The following is a 21,921-nucleotide window of genomic DNA, read 5'->3' as shown; positions in this document are numbered from 1 at the left end:
TCTCTTTAGATCTGTTCCAGCACATGTAACATGTCTTATTGAATGAGTTCATACTGCCTAAACATTATCAGCATCTAGTATGTTGTCATGCATAATAGGTGCTTAATAAAGTAATGGATATTTAATTTCAGAAAAACAAATTTAGTAGATAGCTGAAACATTTATCTATTCATTAAGTACTTTCTATATGCTAAGACTTGGGGATATAATCAAGACAGTTTCTGCTCTGAAATGGAAAGCTGTAGTGAGGGGTTGGGGCAGATAGAGATGATAACCAGGGTAAAAGGGACTTTGTATAAAGATGACTGGGAAGAAATCTGAAAATCTTAAATGGTTCATTTCAGAAGGCTGCTACATAAATAGGCATATCATTCTGCTGGCGATGTCAGAAATTACTTTTTCTTTTAAACCAAGTTTTTATTTGATGTATATTATTGTTCATATTATTGAAATGGACTTAAAGTAGGTATCTACATAGCACCATTATTTAAATACATGCATAGAACTTTAGGTAAAAATATTTGAACAGATTTTTATTCTAATTGAAAATCGATTCCATGAGCATTTGTAATTTTGACCCTTTGATTTTATCAATGTGAGGAACTTTGAAGTCCAAATTCCCTCTAATGATACAAATCAACAACTCTTATAACTCTTACAAAATTGCCATGGAGCACTAAGGGCTTAAATAACTTGTTCTAGATCACATAGCCAGCATATGTCAGAGGTGGGCCTTAAGGTCTTCCTTACTCCTAGGACAGCCCTCTATTCCAATTCATAATAGTAGAAGCCTAATGTGGTTTTAAAAAAAGTTTTAATAAGTTAGGAAAATTTTATTGCAAGTTGTATTTTTAAATGTTACTATTATGAACTAGGCATAGCCAAATGTTTTAAATGTTCATCTGATTCTAGTCTTATTTTCAGGTAGAAGGAAAAGAGGAAAGACTTAAAGTCTTTTGCGTTAAAAAAAAATCATAGCCTAAATTGGCCAAACCTGAAAATAAAATAAACCTCAGTTTATACTTAACAAGGCATTTGAATTTATATTTGGTCAGCATCAAATCTATGAAATATGACTATTATACAGGGTGTCCCTAAAGTCTGGATACAGGAAATCTCATTAACCGTTTCACGGAAGACTGTTGTTCAGCGACTTCTTTTTCTGGGGCATGCTAAAGGAGAAGGTGTACTCAATGAAAATCACAGATGCAGCACACTTGATTGAACACATAAATGAATAAAGAATGAATGTGCTAAAATCAACGGCAATGTGGAGTTGTTGCATTGAGTTCACATGAATGATGCAAAGCGCATCAACCTTTACATCTCAAATGATGGAAATCATGTTGAAGATGTTATTTGTTAATATTCTAATTAAATAAAATGTTATTGAAAATTTCATTCATTTCATTTCTTGAAAATATGCATTTTTTCCTATGTGTCCAGACTTTAGGGACACCCTATAGATTGGAGCGGGGGGCGGTTTATTTGTTAGTACTTGGATCAGAATCTCACACATGTTAAATGCTTAAAATTGTTCATTTAACTTTATCTGTGTTGAATTTGAGCCTTGATAGTTTATGTCATTCTAGATTATACTCATGTAATATTTCTTTATATATATGTAATATATATAATACATAATAATATAATATATAATAGTTCTTTAATAAGAAAATCTTGATATTTACATGACTTTTTTCTTAATTTAAAAAAAATTATTATTTTGGTTGTTCTACAGGTATCTGAATCGTTACTGGTGCAGACTCCAGCTGTGCTTCCTGGTCCATGCTTCCCTCCCAGATTACAGGGTAGACCCAAAGCAAAAGAAATTCAACTACGATGGGGTAATTTCCACTTTAGCAGTATATTATATAATTAAATAGGTATTTAAATGTGCTCAATATTTTAACCTACTCAAATTTTTCCACTTTTTTTTTTAGGACCACCTCAGGTTGATGGCGGATCACCTATTATCTCTTATAGTGTGGAAATGTCTCCTGTAGAAACTGATGAACCCAGAGAAATTTACCAAGGTTCTGAAGTAGAATGCACAGTGAACAACCTTCTTCCTGGAAAGACATATAACTTTAGACTGCGTGCAGCTAACAAAATTGGGGTAGGAATTTCATTCTCATTATTAGTTAACTAAGTTTGCAAGGAAGGATGTTTAAAATCCTTAAGAGAATGACATTTTGAAATTGATTTTAACTGCTAAGCTTTACATACGTGATGTTACATCCATAGAGACTTTGACTCCTGGACAATACCATTACTATCCTAGTCTAAACTATTGTTAAGACTAGTGAGGTGATGGGCTAGTCAGAGTCTGACCTAGGTTCAATTGCTCCTGGCTTTTGACTCCTATTATTGAAAAAAAAAATACTAGGCAAGTCATTTAAACTTCATTGTGTGTCAGCATCTTTATCCTTAAAATAAGGATAATGATACTTGCACTGTCACAAGGTCTTACAAAGTTATTGTAAGGAAAATGCTTTGTAAAACTTAAGTCATAGGGACAGAAACATAAGAGAGTTGCCTAGAGCAGTGTCAAACTCAAATAGAAACAGGGATGGGCTGCATATTGATTTAGAAAACCACAAGTTAACATTATGTTGTACTGTATTATTTATTTTGTTAAACATTTCCCAATTATATTTTTATCTGGTTCAAGTGGGTGTTTGATATGTAGCTTAGAGCACTGAAAGATTAAGTCCCTTGTCTAGGGTTACCTAGCCAATACATGTCAGAGGTCAGACAAACCTTAAAGAAATAGACACATTCATTATTATTATTAGAAATAGTAAAGTGTCATTTTAAGCAATACTTCTGTTGATATTATCTCATCAATATGAGAATTTCTTCCAATGGTGTAGATAAAAGTCTGTCTGCATGTTTTCATGCCGGGTGCCTCTTGCCTACGGCCTCCCCAAAGTGTTTCACAAGAGCTCTAATCTCAATATTGTGTAGGTACCATTTCAGCATGTAGGCTGTCTGTCATCCCTTATTCTTCCTACATAATTGGTGTATCACAGTTTTTCTTCATGCATCACTTAGATACTATTTCTTGTAATTCTCTTTTTGCCTGCAGATTGTTTGATTATCCTTGGTGATGTGCTACAACCTATTTATGCTGCTACACACAAAGGCACATGTACCACATCCCTTTGCATTGCCCTTTGGGTCAGCCTCAATTTTGATTCTTTGTAAGGTGTGGGACTCTGCCATAAAGTAAGAGTTGACAAATTTGGTCTGCAAGCTTAGAATGGTTTTTACATTTTTAAGTAAAGTCTTATATTTTAAAATGTAAAAACCATTCTTAGTTCGCTAACCAGTGGGCCCATAGTTTGCCAATCCCTGCAACATAACATTACCAGAAGAATATTGCTATTAAAAAGACAGGTTTGTTTGTTTCATGGGAAAGTTGAGTAGCATTTAAAGTAATGCATTGTTTCCCAAATTAACTGTAGCGTGCTTGCTGTCTCCTCTTCAATTCTTGGCCCAAAGTATTGTCTATCTACAGTGACTCTCCCGGATTTAAAACTAATGGACCAGCTCTATCCAGCTGCACATCACCCCAAACAATAGGCATTCTTTTTCTACTTGATTTTTCCTGTATAGATTATTATGCTAAGTGATTTTGGAAGCTCCAGTATTCTCAGGCATAATACAAATAGCACATTACCCACAAGTAGAAAAGCATCTGGAAGACTTTATCATCTCTAAGGAGTTTTGCTTCCTTTAGTGCTCTGCACCGACCATCATCACTGAAAGTTGTAAACCACTTTCGTAAGCCCAGGCCTGTGCATTAGTAGTCAGAGGGACCTCACTGCACACATTCACAGTCAGAGGACCATTTTATGCTTTACATTCATAGGCAAAGATCCATCACCTGGCATTCTGTATAACAGCTTAAATGTATGTTTGTGCATTTTTATGTACATATAAAACCCACACTAGCTTAATGTCTAGAGTGCTTGGCTTTGAGTCCAGAAGACCTGGATTCAAATCCCACCACAAACAATTACTGGCATTGTGACCCGAGGCAAGTTACCTGACCTTTTTGGACCTCAGTTTATCCATCTGTAAAAGAAGTGGTGAAATTCAGTGTGTTCTACATTGACGATGCCTATGTTATAGGAAAGCAAATGGCAAAATGAAATGGAGGATGGCAGGAAAGACTTCTTAAGTGAAGCTTTTTAAATTCTTCCACCTTTATAGCCATATTCAGTAAAACTTCTTAGAGTGTGTGTGTGTGTGTGTGTGTGTACACACACACACACACACACACACACATATACGTAGGTGCTTGTAGAACAGTGCTGCTCAGACTTCTTTTATGAGGTGACAATTTTAAGGATTCTTATAGTCATATGAAGGACTGGAAGATGGGGGGGAAGGATTTGCAACTGAACTTAGTCTTTCTCTAGATCAGAGGTTCTTAACCTGCAGTCCATGATTTTAGAAAATGTTCCAGTAACTTTATTTTAGTATAATTTGTTTCCATTATAATCCTATATGTTTTAATTCATTTAAAAGCAATTGTGAGAAGAGGTCCATAGACTTCACCAGCCTGCCAAAGGGTTCCGTCTCACACAAAAAGTTAAGAACTCCTACTCTAAATAGTCCCCATGTTAGAGCTTCTTAATAACTGTTAGGTAGTTATGTAATATTAAAGAGCCATTATAATAACACTATACTTCCCATATAGCACCAGTAGTCAGCATTTATTAAGCACCTACTACCTGCCAGTCACTCTGCTAGGAGAGTAGGGAAGCATGATGAAGACCTGAAGTCCAGTGAGAAATTATAAGATGATAGCACTAGGCTCCCTCCTTAAATGAAGGAGCTTGGAGGAGTTCTTCGATGTCTACCCTCTACCCTCTCCATTTATAGGGAGGCGTCTGAGGGCAAAGGGTTACTTGAGGAGGTATGAGTTTCAGAGTCTGTGAAATCTTGCAGGAAGATGAGTTACTAGAGACAATGATAAAGTTAAAATATCAGTAATAATCATGTCAGTGACTCCTCTTCATAGATCCCTTAACCCTTGAGGATGATGACCATCAATTCTTACAGACTTTTCTGAATGATGAGGATCTTGCATGTTTATAAATATGTCAATATGTGACACAGTCCTGGGCAACCAAATGGGTACTTGAAAAAAAAATTGAAACTCTTGCAGTTATCAGTTTTTGTTTTTTGTTTTTAAAGTTTGGACAATTTTCAGAAAAATGTGAAATAACTACAGCACCTGGACCACCAGATCAATGCAAACCCCCTCAAGTGACATGTAGATCTGCAACCTGTGCACAAGTGTATTGGGAGGTATTATTATCCTTTAATTTAGGGTTATTGTGTGTGTATAAAATTGCATTTTTACTTTTCCATACTGCACAAATATTTTGTATAAAATGGTATTCTGTAGATTTTAACTAGTGCTAGTCTCATAAGACCAAACTCAGCCTTAATTCACACTTCATCCTCACTACCACCCCTTGCTGATAATTTAGATGTAAAAGTAATGCTTATTCTATGCTTCTGAATTTTTCAAGGATACTTACCTTAGTGCTTGGTGTACCTTGACCAGTGGTGAACTTAATGTTCACATAACATGTTCATTATATATTGGCTATATCATTGCTATTATTATTATCTCCTATTTCTTAATTATTATATTTTATACTAATAAAAATTCTTAAACTTTGAAATTCAGCAAAGGTTTTCAAGTAAGTCAGTTTTAAAAATTACTTCAAAAAATGTGTTGCACACATACAAAATGTGCTTTACAACATTTTTAAGAGTGATGATACTCAGTTTCAGAATAAAATTTATTGTACTTCTGACACCTCAAATTCAAGAAGTCTCAGTCATAAGACTATAAAATGAACAGTTTTCATTTTCTTGATTATTTACAGAACTTTAAAAACAACTTTTTGTTTTGCTCATGGAAAGATGTTTTCAGCAAAACATATTCAAGATTCACACTTTAAGACTGAATTTAAATTTAAATCTGTTTCCCATTTCAAAGGTTCCAGTTAGTAATGGAGCAGATGTCACTGAATATCGTTTGGAATGGGGAGGAGTTGAAGGATGCATGCAAATATGTTACTGTGGACCTGGTCTCAGTTATGAATTAAAAGGACTTTCACCAGCAACCATGTATTATTGCAGGGTCCAGGTAAAGAGGATCACTTAACTGTTAGTCTGCTATTACAGACAGTCTGCATTTCAGTAGTACTTCCATGCTTATTTCTTTGTTAATTTTCAGGCTGTGAGTGTAGCTGGACCAGGCCCTTTCAGTGAAGTAGTAGTATGCATGACTCCAGCATCTGTACCTGCAGTAGTGACTTGTCTTCAAGGAGTAAGCGAAGATGAAATTGAAAGTCCAGACTATTCACCTTCTACATGCCTTGCAATAAGATGGGAAAAGCCTTGTGATCACGGTTCTGAAATCCTGTCCTATAGCATAGACTTTGGAGAGAAACAGACTGTGACAGTGGGAAAGATTTCAAGCTATGTTATAGACAATTTGCAACCAGATACAACATACAGGTACACTGGCAAAATTGTATTTGGAATCTTACTATTGACATAAAGGAGATGAATGAGTCAGAGAAAGTTCTCATTTCTTAAGCAGCCTCACCATGAATTTTAGTTTTGAATTCAGAATGAATGCAGAATAAATGTAAAACATTTAAAATCTATAATGAACTTTTAGGTTTGAGTAAGCAACTTCTATACCAAAATTTAAGAACACAAATTTACAATATCAGAAACATGTTTTTATACATACACATACACATAAATACATGCATGCAGCTGTTTAACATCATGCACTAATTTCTACCTGTACACATGTGTATATGTATAGGAATCAGCCCTTATCATCAGAGGAGTTTGTGTGTGACATTAGAAGAGTTGTAAATGATAATTGTGGAATATTTTAATTATAATGGCTCTTTTGAAATAGTATTTCTGTGGAAGAATTTTTATATGTTTTGGTAGATAGTTGCTTTTTTGTAAATGAAATGTATTAGTCACCTCTCAGTTTTCACCTCCATTTCCCTACCTATACAAGTTAATTTTCATCAGAGTATTTGTTTAAATTTAACTTCCTCTATGACATTGATTCATAGGATCGTATAATTAGAGTTAGAAGGGACCTGTAGTCATTCACAAAGATAGCCACATCTTCTCTAAACCCTTTATTTTACAATTGAGGAAACCAAGGCTCAGAAAGTTTGAATGACTTGCCCAGAGTCTCATAGCAAATGGCAAAACCAGGATTTGAACCAAGGTTCTCTGACTCCAAATGCAGGAATCTTGCCATTGAACAGTACTCTCTGGTTAAATCACTTTGCGTCTGGGCTTTGATTTCTTCAACTGTAAAATGAGGGGAATGGACTAAATAATCTCTCTGAACTCTTAACACTAACACTGATATTCTTTCATTATATAATGTCTTCATATTCTCAAATTTTTTATTATACCAGATTTCCTTAGTGTGAGATGGTCAACTCCTGACAGCTCCCTCTCCTCTAAATATTTCTTTTTAGAATGTAATCAAAATGACACTTGGACACATGTCAATAAAACATTTTACTGTCCATCCTTGTCACCCTGTATTTGGCCCCATTCAGATTCATCCCTCTGATAACGATACCTGGTGGTTATTTACATAGTGCTTCAATATGTACAAAGTATTTGTACACAGTATCTTATTTGGTTCTAACACCAGACACCAGCCCTGTAAGGAGTAGGTACTACAAGTATTATAATTAACTTACAAAAGTCTGAGAACCAGAGAGGTTAGTAATTTGCTTCTAGTCACAGATGACTAGAATGTTGTAGGTAGCATTTAAATCAAGGTCTGTCTTGACTCCCAAGTTCAGCATTCTTTCTACTATACCCTACTACTTAGAAATCACTTTCGCAGAGACAAGTCAGTTATAACTTAAGTCAAGATCATTCTACTTAAAAAGAAAATCCTGAACACACTGAGATTCAGTATTTCATGAAAATCATAGTGGAAATTGTCCCTCTACTCCCAAATTACAAAATGTATTTAGTGTATTTCTGGGAATGCTGAATATAAATGTTTTAATCATAATCACATATTGTAAATGATGTTATTTCATGCCCCATAATTTTTATTACTGAATTCTTCGCATTTTAATATTAAGAAAAAGCCTCCATCTGCTAGGGGGAAAAAGACAGATACTACTATTTCTCATTAATAAAAATGAAAGAGTTCTTAAGAAAAAGACCTGGCAACACAAATTTCTACCTTTCTAACCTTGGATAAGACAAATCTCTCTAAACGTCAGCTTCTTCAAATTCAAAATAAGGAGATTATTCTAAATTATTTCTTAAGGTCCCTTACAGCTTTAAATCCTTTGATCTTATGTCTGACTGCTATGATGGGAGTAAAATATGTTGTACATAAGTTCATGTTGATAAATAGCCTTTTCTCCAACTTCCAAAGAATAAAATGGAAATAATTTGGGGTTTCGTATACACTGGTGTAACAGTTTAATATTTTTTTCCTTATCTGTGCTTGCTAGGCTTGTAATTATTTTTATGCAACAATCAATTCTAAGCTAAAGTTTATTGGTATCATTTTATACCTGTGATTCTTAGAATACGAATTCAAGCTTTGAATAGCCTTGGAGCTGGTCCTTTCAGCCACACGATAAAACTAAAAACTAAGCCCCTTCCTCCTGATCCTCCTCGCCTGGAATGTGCTGCCTACAGTCACCAAAACCTAAAGCTGAAGTGGGGGGAAGGAACCCCAAAGACATTACCTACAGACTCCATTCAGTACCACCTTCTAATGGAAGATAAGAATGGAAGGTAAGGGTTAGAGTCTTATGCATATCCTTTAGCCTCAATTTTATAAATGTTGAAAGTGAAAAAATTCAGTTAAGTCTATTTTAAATGGTTCTTTTGAAAATCTGGAAGACTGCCTGGCAAAAAAGACCTGGATTTAAGTTCTGTTTCTGACCATTTTTGTGACTTGGACAAGTCACTTTTTGGTGCCTTGGGCAGCTCCTAAAGACAATAATGTGCAGAAAAAATGCCAACTTGCGTTGATAGAGGGAGTTCCATACATCAGTAAAATCACAGTTGCAGGCCCTATCCCTCTCCTAAATAAAAATGTACTTTTGTAATAAATGAGAAAAGGTTTAATATAAATTTCCTCTCTATTCATTGGTGTAGGAAACATGTGTAATTTATCCCTGGAAAACTCATGAGCCCTCAAAAGAAAATAGACTATTTTGTGGCTACTTAGCCATCTTCTTTCTTTATGCAAGCACAAGAACTTCATTTCAGAATTTCTCATGTTTTCTGTCCACCAAGCAACCTTTCCCAGCTTATTCCAAAACCATCTTCAAATTAGATTTTAGAAAAAATAATTGGCATGAGGGTTGAATTTTCTAAACCTTTGTTTAGCAATTGAGTCTCCTGTGAATATTGAGATTGTTTTTTCACTAGGGAAAAGGGAGGAAGCTCAAAAGGACAAACGGTTCATTTCAAATTAAAACAAATCGTTTAAAGCATGTGTTCTCTATATGTATGTATACATTATTACCTTATAATACTGCATTTTAGCTTATGTTCTGTGCATGTGTGTATTCACATTTGCCTTAGAATTTCAGCTTTCAGAGGTCAGGAATCTTGCTCCATAAGACTCATCACATAATTCTTCTGTTGTATTTACTCATCCTTCCTTACGTCAGAGGAAAAGAGGAGTTCCTTTCCTAAGCCTAACTCTTTCACACTGGTCCTGTCCCCTTCTCAGTCTTCTGCTACCATCACTAAACTGATTCTCCTCCTTTTATGGTTCATTACAGTCTCTTATCTGCTGTGATCTCGCCTTTCTCAGGGGGGTCAGTACCTGGCTCATAGCCATTCTCAGCCATTCTCTTCAGTCCAAACCCATCCCTCATACTTATCAGTTTCAGTATCTTCATTGGAATCCCTTCAAACCCCTTCCCTTTCCCCACACCTCCTAGTTTGCCCATTTCCTCTCAAATTCTATGACCTACAGCTTCACTCTTCATAGGGACAGTGATATATTAGAAATACCACCACCAAAACCATATTGCTGCTACTCATTTAGAACTTAGTCTGTTAGTTTATTGTTGTTTTTCATGTGTATGACATCTCTCCCTGGCCCCGTTTTAGGTCCTTAATGGCAGGGATGATGGATGTTGTGTTTTACATGTTGTCACTAACAGTCATAGTAGGCACTGTAAGAAAGAGAAGATGATGATGGGGTTGGGGGAGGTGTGGAGGAGAAGAATTCTTAACTTGTATCTTGCTGGTACTAAAGTAATGCTGAGATTCTTTCAAAAATTATTTTTACTCATTGAACACCTTTTTCATGCCATTCTAATCTATTATTGCATTTCCACAGTATACATCATTGTAGCCCTGATTTACAAATTTTAAAACTAGAGAATATCTATAACTCATTGAGTGTATTTCCACTTTAGGTTTATATCCTTATACAGAGGACCATGTCATACATATAAAGTACAAAGACTCAGTGAGTCAACATCCTATAAATTCTGTATTCAGGCTTGCAATGAAGCTGGGGAAGGTCCCCTTTCTCAGAAATACACTTTCACTACTCCAAAATCTGTGCCAGCTGCCTTGAAAGGTAAGTAACCCTATTCTAAAGCTATTTCCTTTATTAGAAAATTACTTTTTCAGAAGTTTAGTATCCACTAAGTACCAAACTTTAGCACTAATATAAAAAATTATACTAACAGACCTGTTTTCCAGAAGCTGTATCACCTGAAAAACTGTGCTTCATGGCATAAAATATAAAAACTATACTTCATTGTGTTTAAGTAATTTGACCTGGGAAGGCTAGCCTGAATGGGCAGGCAGGTTGGTTTCTGGAAAGGTTGAAACTGTCTTCATGTTTCCAATTCTTATCACACACAATACTGATATACATGTCACTTCCCTTTAATTCTTTGGGTTATAGAAAAGAGTAGAGAATCTAATAATAGAAGAGGTGTTTTGTTGTCGTCGTTGAGTCACTTCATTTGTGTCCAACTCTTGGTAACCCCATCTGGGTTGGGTTTCTTAGGTGGGATGTAAAGATACTATAGTGATCTGCCATTCCCTTCTAGCTCATTTTACAGATGAGGAAACTCAGGCAAACAGGGTTAAGTGACTTGCCCAGGTTCACATATCTAGTAAATGTCTTAGGCCAGATATGAATTCAGGTCTTGCTGACTCTTAGGCCCAGCACCTATCCACTGTACCACCTAGCTGTCTCAAAGAAAGCTATTGGCCAACATATATTTACTCTTACTTAATTGGGAAACTATATGGGCTTTTCTTGTCCCTCAAATTAATGATTCATATGATGGTTATTTATTTGAGCACAGCATAAAAGATTCCCACAACACAGTATTCTGGGTTATATGCTTACATGTAACTTTCTGTTTAGGCAATAAATTGCCTTTTTATTAAATGGGGGTATTTCACAGAGTTATTTTATAGCCATCCAGCAACATGCGAAGCATTAGGGACCCAGTATGCAGACCTTATTAAAAATAAGATTTTTGTCTATGCATCCACTTCTGAAAGTAGCTGCTTTGTTCTTGCCCACATCATAAACCAGTAATGGGCAACACAGAAGCATCCACAGTTTTAACTTTTCTTTCCTCACCTCCTTTCCTATGCAGAGTCCATCCTATGCTAACCTTGAGGGTAGAGACTGAGGACTAGGTATGCCTTAGTCCCAGATCGGTAGCAGAAGGGGAGCAGGGGCAGAAATGGAAACACAGCTAAAACACTGGGGAGAGACATTAGTGTTCTGGGTTACCCTTGGTAATGAAGGAACGTAACTGTATATTTAAGGCTTCCTATAATTTTGCGTTTGAAAGTTTTACTAATTTTGTAATCAAGGTACAGTAGATCTTTGATTATATGCTGCTGCTAAGAGCCATGCATACTTATAATATTGTTTGTTTCCTTTAGCCCCAAGAATAGACAAAATAAATGATCACACCTGTGAAATCACATGGGAGGTTTTACAACCAATGAAAGGTGATCCAATTATTTACAGTCTTCAAGTTATGGTGGGAAAAGACTCAGACTTCAAACAGGTATTTTTTAAATTAAATTTGTAGTATATGAGTGAAATTAATCAGGCTTTTCACTAATGTAAGGGATCTGATTTTATGAATATGAGAAATCTTCCACTTACATAAATTGTTTGAAAACGAATTATCCTGTACTTTATATTTTATTTTACTTAGTATTGATTCTATTCTGTAAATATATTCTGTTTTCTATGTAACAAATCTCTGTCTCTGAGTATAGAAGCACATGAGTTCAAAAGTTCAGCCTCCCTTTCTGAAGTTAGATGCCAAAGGATTAAGTTATTCCACAACAACTGTTAGTTAAAGAAAAACTCTTATCTCAGTACCACCTGCAAAGTTCATTGTTATCCCACATAATTTTTGCTTTGGAGGCATTTGTGTGTTATTCTTGAGAAGCATACTACTGAGACCTTGTCCCATCTTTAGCCTCATCCTTGACAGTTAAAAAGGTGATCTGATCTAATGCCCAGGCACCGGGTAGTCTACTATGCGTGTGCTATGCCCACTGTCTTTAATGTAACCAATCATGATCCCTCAACCGAGGACAGTTCTATAGTCAGCAGTGTGATTTCTGTTCTGTTCTTTGTTCTTTGCCTATAAAAATGAGCTGCATCTTCAGTTCTGGATCTTTGGCATAAACTGAGGCAATTCATTGACCCCATTAATTGACAGCTATGTGTCACTGTTATCTTGCTCAGCGAAACATGCCTTGGTCTACCCTTTTGTTAAATTTCACCTGCAACAATTGCAGTGTAATGACAGACCTTAGAGACTTAGGTGCCTGAGATTCAGAAAGTGACTGTTTATGGTCACATAATTAGTAAGCATCAGGGATGGGATTTGTTTCCAGGTCTCACCAACTCTCAGCCTAGATAACACTCCATCCATTTGTGTGAAGTATACATGACTTAATGTTACATTAAATGTATTGTTCAATCGCTTTCACCCAGCACAGTATTTTAAATAAAATTAGAAAAGTAGGAAATTGAAATGAAAGATCTCTTGGAAACTTGGTTGAGATCACAAGATAACTGTTTTATAACTGCTGATGCAATATGAGGTTGTTACTAGGAGGAGGATCACTTTTTAAATTAAAAGTTACAAGACAGAACAGGTATATGATTTCCCCCAAATTTAACTTACCTATTATGATGATTTTTAGGAAACTGAAATGTTTAAATCATAAAATTTTATAGCTACATGAGTTCTTAAATAGTTGGATAATTTCGTTACCCAAATTTCTCATTTCCTCTTCTAGTATAATATGTTTTAGGTGTGTTTGGAAATCACTACCTTCATAGTTGCCTATAAATTTCTCAGTACCCCTACTGTCAGCTGAGAAGTGGGCAGAAGACTTGTGGGTGTGAAATGTGGTATAATATGTTATCAGAAATTTATGCATAAATGTTTTCATTATGGCTAGGTAGAATTCACAGGGGCTGAGGAGGGCAAAGAGGAAAGTGACTGGGGATTAAAAACAAAAAGCATCATTAATAAGACTTTTTAAATAAAGAATACCTCATTGTTAGGACATAAAATTGAATTTCATCCTGTCTATTTCTGCCTGCCTAAGTTTGTGCTGTAGTGTCCTTCACCTCACTTTCTCCTTCAAGACTTAAGCTATATTTCTCTTTTGTACATTACTTAACCTGTCTATTCTTTTCCAAAATATAATTCTTGTTATATTTAAATTGCATGATACATGGAAATGTAAATTTATTAGGTCAAATTACAAAAGGCCCCTATTTTGCCCTAGATACATATTCAATTTAGCATGTAATTTTTTCCTTATTAAACTACCTACAAATTGACATGATAATTAGGTTTAAACTGTATTTCACAGATAAGTGTGTTCCTTCCAAAGAGGAAGCAAAATTAATATTGATGAAAATATAATTTTATTGTAGTTTTAAATTAAATAAGGACCTCTTAAGTAGAGTATGGATTTTAATACCTTTTTAGGACACCATGTAAAGTCCAGCAATGCATTTGCTACTACTAATTAAACTTGTGTTTGGGTTTTGTTTGTTTTTTTAAGATAGCCTTATCATTTATACTTTCAATTTTGCCAGACTGCATTTGAAATACTGACCTTCCTAGAACTTTTAAAGTTCCAGAGGTGCTTATAAAATGTCTAATTCTATACACACATTTCTCAACTTTGACAGAAGCTATATTTCAAAAGATTTATTTGTTGAGCAGCAGGGAGACAGTCTTAGTGTATATAATGTCTTAGTTTGAACCCTCTCTCTTATACATACTAGCTCTTTGACACTGGATCTATCACATAATTCCTTGATGCCCCAGACAACTCTTAAGACTTTAAGTTGCCACATATTTGTTTATCATCTTTAGTAGTGGTAGTTTCCATGCCTGGAGTCCCCTGAACCATTGAGATCACAAGTCCTCCCCCCAAAATGTTAATTTGTTAATCTAATTATTTCTTCATAAAAAGGGTTTAAATGGTGATTAGGTTACCAAGTTAGCCTACAGATAAATTTACTTTTAACTCATAAAATATCAGAATTCCATTAATAACAGAACTAGATCTGGTTTGCAAGAGCAAGGAGCTGTTTGCATTATGAGGAAGAAAAAAGTTTCTTCCCAGTTTACTGACATAGAGCCAGCCCTAAACAGAATTTTGTGAATCAGTAATCATTTATTAAGTGATGCCAGGCACTGTGCTAAGCACTGAAGATACAAAGAGAGGCAAAGGACAGCTCCTGCCCTCAAGGAATTCACAGTCCCATAGGGAAGACAGCAAGCAAACAAATATTTACAAACAAGCTATATACATGATAAATAATTAAAAGAGGAAAGGCATTAAAATTAAAAAGGGTTAGAAAAGACTTCCTACAGAAGATGGGATTTTAGTTGGGACTTAAAGGAAGCCAAGAAATCCAGCAAATGGAGCTGAGAGGGGAGAGCATTCCAGACATGGGGGAACACCAGAGAAAACGCCCAGACCTGAGGGATGGAGTATCTTGTTTGTAGAACCCACTGTCACTGGATTTTGAAGAGTATGGGAAGTCAGGTGTGAGAAAACTGGAAAGGTAGGGGGGCTAGGCTATGAAGTGCTTTGGATGCCAGGCTTAGGATTTTTTTTTTGGAGGCAATAGGAAGCCGCTGAAGTTTATTGACTGGGTGGTGGGGTGAAGGGATAGTGATGTGGTCGAACCTGCACTTTAGGAATATCACTTCGGTGGCCAAATGGGAGCGATGTGAGGCAGGCAAACCCATTAGCTGGCTGTTGCAGTAATCCAGATGTGAGATGATGAGGGTCTGCACTAGTAGTGGCAGCATCAGAGGAGAGAAAGGGGTATATTCCAGAGATATTTGTTAGGTGAAATTAACAGGCCTTGGCAACAGATTGGGTATTGGCTGGGGTTGTGGAAATAAAGAGAAGTTGAAGTTGATACCTAGGTTGTGAGTCTGGGGGACCGTGAGGTGTTGCCCTCTATAGGAGGAGGAAAAGTAGGTGAGGGGAACTATGTAAGAGAAAAAAATACTGAGTTCAATTTTGACCATAGTGAGTTTAAGATGTCTACTGGACATCCATTTTGGGATTTCTGAAAGGAAGTTGGAGATGTGAGATTGGAGGTCACCAGAGACATGGGGGTGGGAAAGCTAAATCTGAGAATCAGTCAGCATAGCAATAGTAATTAAATCTGTGGGAGCTCTTGAGATCACCAAGTGAAGTAGAATAGAGCAAGAAGAGGAGGGGGTCCTGAACAGAACCCTGAGGGACATCTGCAGTTAGAAGATTTGATCTGGAGGGGATCCAGCAAAGGAGACAGAAGGGAGAAGCATGAGAGAGTGGTGTCCTGAAAACTAGAAAGAAGAAAGTATCAAGGAAGAGAGGGTAACCAAGAATATCAAAGGCTGAAGAGAGGTCAAGGAAAATGAGAATTGAGAAAAGGCCATTGGATTTGGCAATTAAGAGATCACTGTCACTTTGGAGAGAGAAGTTTCCATGGAATGATGAGGCCAGGAGCTAGATTATAAGGGAATAAGAAGAGCGTGAGAAGAGAAAAAATGGAGGCACCTAAAACAGACAGCTTTCTCAAGGAGTTTAGCCATGAAGGGCAGAAGAGATAAAGAATGAAATTTGGCAGGGATGAAGGAAGCAAGTGAGGGATTTTTGAGGATGGAGGAGACACGGACGTGTTTGTAGTCAGTGGGGAAGCAGCCAGTAGACGGGGACAATTGAAAGTAAATGATAGAGTGGGGATGACAAGAGGAGGCCATCTGTTGGAAGAGACAGGATGGAATGGGATTGCTTGGTAAGGAGTAAGGCCACCTTATCATGTGAGGCAGTGGTGAAGGAAGAGACAGCAGAAGGCACTGGGGTAATAGGAGATGAGGAAGGAGGAAAAGAAGAAGTTCACAGCAAATGGCCTCATTTTTTTCTGTAAAATATGAGGCAAGATTCTCAGCTGAAAGGATGAGGAAAAGGGGAACCATAGGAGGTTTGAGGAGGGAATGGGGTTTGGAAGAGCTGCTGTGCAGAGTGAGATAGTGAATTGATATGGGAAGCATAATACGATTGGGCATCTAAGTGGCACAATGGGTAGAGTACCAGGCCTGGAGTCAGAAAGAGCTGAGTTCAAATTCAGCCTCAGATACTTACTAGCTGTGTGACCCTAGGCAAGTCACTTAACCTTATTTGCCTCAGTTTCCTCATCTGTAAAATGAGCTGGAGAAGGAAATGGCAGACCACTCCGGTAACTTTGCCAAGAAAAGCCCAAATGGGATCACCAAGAGTTAGACACAACTGAAACGACTAACCACAACAGTAGTAGTATTGCCTAATGGCAGTGAGGACCTAGTTGTGGTTGTGTAACATAAATTTGTGATGGACTTAGAATTATTTTGTGATTTTCTCCACCTTTGTTCACAGCACATGTGTAGGAGTGAAAGTGGTGGATAGTGGGGAGTAGTACAAGGCTTGGGTTTGGCGGGACGCAATGAGCAATGATAAGGGGGCAAGGAGCTCAGGAGGTTCACTAATGGGAGCAGTATGGAAATGGGACAGAGTGACTACTGCGAAGGAGATGACCTGGGAGAGAACTGAGGGGTCATAGTGTAGGTGAAGAGCAGGGTTTAGTAAGGGAAGGCAAGGCCAGTAGAATATGGTCAGATACAAGGACTTACAGGATCCTCGAACATTCTGGCAACCTTGCATCCCCTTTTCTGTTATCCTCTCCCCACTTTCACAATATTCGGTCTAGAGTTGTCCTTCCCCCAAAGTATTCAGTGCCTCGCCTCAATTCCCTCCCCTCTCTCAGCCCTCCAAACTAAACACCTTCGTTGCATTTGTTTTCTGGTATTGCCTGAAAGTAAGCTGACTGAATAAGTTCACAATAATGTGTTATCCCATCAGAAGTATTTGCATTTTAAAAGAAATGCTAAGCCTGACTAATTTCTAATTGCTAGAGTTTATGCAGCACCACCGAGTAAGGGGATAGGAAGAACTGGGGCCCAGTCTGGAGGAGTATGGTTTTGGTTAAATACTCAGACCCTACCTGGGCTCTGTCTCCAAGGTCAGTTACATCCAAGTCGTTCCTTTTTTCACATTTCTTTTCTACTTCTTAACCTATAAATTCTCTAAAAGTTACCAGTTTTTTCATAAAACCTACACTGGACAGCTCCAGCAGTGAATAGCTGGGTAGAAAAAAAGGCAGTGGTTCGCTTCATAGCTAGTTTGTTTTCTCTGCCAAGAATGATAGGTAGCTAGGTAGATATGAAGTTATAGGTAGAAAAATAAAATTGTGTCTATTTACTCACATCATTTATACATGAATGATATCAGAGAGTGTATGTGTGTGTGTGTGTGTAAAAATAGGAAAAAAGCATACATGATACACTTAAAGAATTTAAGTCACTTAACCCCGGGTGAACTATATCTTTTAATGCTGAAAAAACTGATTTGCTGGGCCACAGTCAGGGATATTTGAAAGATAGTGAACAAGAGAGATGAGATGCCACAGGACTGATTTATGAAAATCAGGGGAAAGAAGGGTTTGAAATGTGAGTCTTAAGAAGATTCCAAAATAAAAGTGACAGTTGATGAACATGTAGAAAAATAAATCACAAAGAACCAAACAAGAAATTATTATACACTAAGTTCCAGGCGCAGTGATAAGCACTGAGGACACCCCCCTCACGGTGCCTGCCCAAGGAGTTCCCATTCTAATGAAGGAGACAGCATACAAAGAACTATGAACATACAGGGTAAAAATGGGAGGTGATTTGTAGGGAAAACACTAGCAGTGAGGGGACCAGAAATGGCAGAAGGTGGAATTTGCACTAAGGCTTGGAGGTAGAGGCAAGGAAGAAAAATATTCCAGGCATGGGGGACATCTGGTAAAAACACTCAGAAGTAGGAGGTGGGGGGTCATGTTTGAGGAACAGTAGGGAATTAGTGTCACTGTATAGAGTTCACAGAGGTAGTAAAATGTAAGAAAACTGGAAAGGGAGCAAGAGGCCAGCTTGTGAAGGGCTTTTAAAAGCCAAACAGAGGACTTTATATTTGATCATAGGGATGATACTAAGATTGATTCCAGAGAATGGACTAGAGTGTGGAGAGAATTGAGACAGGGAGAACAACCATCAGATGATTACAACAGTCCATTCGGGAGGTGATCAGAGCCTATGCTAGAGTGGGGGCAGTCTCAAAGGAGAAAGGAGATGTCACAAAAATAAAATCAACCGGCCTTGATGGGTGAGGGTGAGTCATTGAGGATGACACCTCGGTTGCAAGCCTGGGTGACGGGGAGTGTGGTAGTACCCTTGACAGTAACAGAGGAAGTCTGAAAGAGGATAGGTTTGGGAGGGAAAGATAATGAATTCAGTTTGGGACACCTTGAATTTAAGTTATCTATTTACAGAACATCCAATTTGAGGTGACAGTTAGAAATGCAAATCTAGAGCTTAGAGTGGGTAAGAGAACCTCATTTTCTCTTTTTGATAGGGTTATTAAACTGACAGATCAGAGAAATGGTGAAGAGTTTACTTTTAGATTTTATTGAAGCATTTGATGAAGCTTCTTCTTATAGATAAGATGAAGTGGGTAGAAAGCAGTACAGTCAGATGGGTTCAGAACTGATTGAAAGACTCCTGGTTGTATGAAGGAAGTCTCAAACGGAATGCCCAGGGACCTGCGCTTAGCCCTGCACCATCCGACATTTCTATGAATTAATTGGGTGAAGGTCTAAGTGGCGTGCTTATCAAATTTACTGATCATATAAAGCCAGAAGGGATAGCTAATATCCTGGATGACAGACTGTAAAAAAATAAAGATTTTGACAGGCTAGAACATTGGACTGAATCTAATGAAATGAGATGTAATAAGGATAAATGGAAGTCTTACACTCGTGTACAAGATGTAGGAGAGATATGGCCGGACAATTTAAAAAACCTGAAGATTAATGGATTGTAAAATCAATACAAGGAATAATGTGATCAGGCAGGCAAGAAAACTAATGCAGCCTTGAGTTACATCGAGGGAGGCAGAGCAAAGAAACAAACTTAGGCCTGATATAAAGGGAAATTCCTTATAATCAGACCTATCCAAAAGTGGAATGGGTTACCATGGGGAGTTATGGGTTCCCCTTTTTTAGTAGTCTTTAAGCAGAAGCTATCTGACTACTTGCTAGACACCAGGCAATTGGTGTCACGGAGGACAGAGTGCAGGGCCCGGACTCAGAAAGTCCCAAGTTTAAATTCTGGCTCAGACACGTCCTAGCTGTGTGACCCTGGACAAGTCATTTAATCCTGCCTGCTTCAGTTTCCTCAGCTGTAAAATGGGGATAATACCTACCTCTCAGGGTTGTTGTGAGGATCAATTGAGATAATATTTATAAAGTTCCTTAGCTCAGTGCCTAGCACATAGTAGGCACTGTGTGTGTGTGTGTGTGTGTGTGTGTGTGTGTGTGTGTGTGTGTGTGTAAGCTAACATCATGATGATGATGATGATATTATGGGGATTCTTTTTCAGATATTATTTGACTGAAAATTTGTGATTCTGAGTCTTTATACTTGTGAGGTAGTAAGGGACTACCTATGTTATTTTCTTTCCTGTTTAAGTGATAAAATATTCACTTAATAAAATTGTATTTATAAATTTAAAAATAAAACCATATTTTTTTAGAACTAGATTTCAGCCCTATCAGCTTGTCATGCTGACTTTATTTTTATTATCCTCTGATTTTAAATTTGTTTTTTTCATACTGCTTAATCTTGCTAATCTTGAATAAAGAATAACAGCTTATTTAAACAGCTTCTTTTAAAAGTTATTCTAATACCATACAAAAGAAAAAAAAAGTTATTCTAAGACTATTTTACCTCAAGGATCTGATTTCATTGGTGTAAGAACTACTTCCAGCCAGTTCCAATACCCTCCTTTAGAAGATAAAAACATAGATGCTCATAGTTGGAAGTAACTTTTCAGGTCATCTAATGCAACAAGTACCTAAACAGGCATCCTTCCTTACAACATCAATTAACCCACAAGCATTTATTAAGCACCAGCTATGTACCAGACACAGTACTAGGCAATTTCTTGCCCCAAGAATGCTTATGTTATATCAAAGGAAACAACATGTACATAAGTATATCCAAAGTACATGCAAAGTAAATTCCAGGTAATCTCAGGGTTGGGGGAAGGCACTAGCAGCCAAGGGAGTCAAGTTGAAAGTAACGTTTGAATTGAGTTTTGAAGAAAGTTAGAAGTTCTAAGAGGTAGAGTTAAAGAGCGAGTGAATTATAGGCATGAGGCAGCATTTTGTACAGAGGCCTAGAAGTGGGGGGTATGAATAGTTGGTTGACCATAGAGCACATGCAGGGCAGTAATGTCTAATAAACATAGAAAGGTTGGTTGGAATCACTTAGCAAAGGTCTTTAAATGCCCAGTTCTTAGAGGTAATAGGGAGCCATGGCCTGGGCAGACCTGTGCTTTAGAAATATCACTTCAGCAGCTCTATGGAAAATAGTCTGGAGAGGAGACTGGTGAGAAATCAGGGGGTGTAGAGGATGTTAGATAGTAGAAATGGAAGGGTCAAGTGAGGGTTTTTGGAGGGTGAGGGAGACATGGGCATGTTCATAGGTAGGGAAGCAGCCAGGAAGCAAAAAGAGATTGATAAGTGGGTGGGGAGTGGCAGAAGGGGTCCTCTGCGTGAGGTTGGAATGGAATTGTATCCCTTGTGCTCATAGAGGGGTTTGCCTTGATAAGGAGAAGGACCACCTCTTTGTGTGAGATGAGTGAAGGGATAATGGCAGAAGCCATCTGGGTGAGATGAGTAGGGGAGGAGAGAGCTCACAGAAAATGGCTTCCGTTTTTCTGTAAAATATGAGGGTTCTCAGTGGAGAAGGTGGGGGGAGGGGGAAACAAGAAAGGTTTGAGGGCATGAAAAGGCTTGGAAGAGCTGCTGTAGTATGAGTTAGTCTTAGACACATATACCATCTTAAACCAATCACAACTTATAAACTGTTTTCTCTAAATCCACAGCTGTCCACAGGAGAGCTGTATTTGGATGCCCCACCAACAACTGAAACTTGAAGTGCTGAAAACTTCTATTATTGTTCCCCTCCTCATCCCTCCCCATTATTTTTAGTGGTGCCAGAATCTTAAGTGGTTCCCCAAGCCTGAAACCGTAGAATAATTACTTATTCAGCAGTTACTTCCATTTCCATTATGTACCATGTTAGGCTTTTATTCCTATTTGCCCATCAAAAACTTCCTAGCTGGTTGCTTTGTTTCCAGACTTCCTTTTAACCTTTACACAATTACCAA

The 21,921-nt window shown here is 37.4% G+C and overlaps 1 protein-coding gene across 3 annotated transcripts in view; it reads left to right on the top strand.

Moving 5' to 3' along the window:
• The window catches only part of FNDC3A (fibronectin type III domain containing 3A), a 193,357-nt gene that overhangs the window by 168,055 nt on the left and 3,381 nt on the right, over positions 1 to 21,921 (top strand). For all 3 annotated transcript variants that reach the window (XM_036743461.1, XM_036743460.1, XM_036743459.1), the window contains 8 exons: positions 1,742 to 1,847; positions 1,944 to 2,119; positions 5,212 to 5,325; positions 6,029 to 6,178; positions 6,269 to 6,552; positions 8,641 to 8,853; positions 10,500 to 10,666; positions 12,004 to 12,131. In XM_036743461.1, coding sequence (XP_036599356.1) covers positions 1,742 to 1,847; positions 1,944 to 2,119; positions 5,212 to 5,325; positions 6,029 to 6,178; positions 6,269 to 6,552; positions 8,641 to 8,853; positions 10,500 to 10,666; positions 12,004 to 12,131 — 1,338 coding nt within the window. The remainder of the gene's footprint in view (positions 1 to 1,741; positions 1,848 to 1,943; positions 2,120 to 5,211; positions 5,326 to 6,028; positions 6,179 to 6,268; positions 6,553 to 8,640; positions 8,854 to 10,499; positions 10,667 to 12,003; positions 12,132 to 21,921) is intronic.

Source organism: Trichosurus vulpecula, chromosome 2 (genome assembly GCF_011100635.1).
Source record: "Trichosurus vulpecula isolate mTriVul1 chromosome 2, mTriVul1.pri, whole genome shotgun sequence".
Lineage (NCBI taxonomy): Eukaryota > Metazoa > Chordata > Mammalia > Diprotodontia > Phalangeridae > Trichosurus > Trichosurus vulpecula.
Note: the sequence above shows the minus strand (reverse complement) of the source record. Positions and strands in the feature narration are given on the sequence as shown.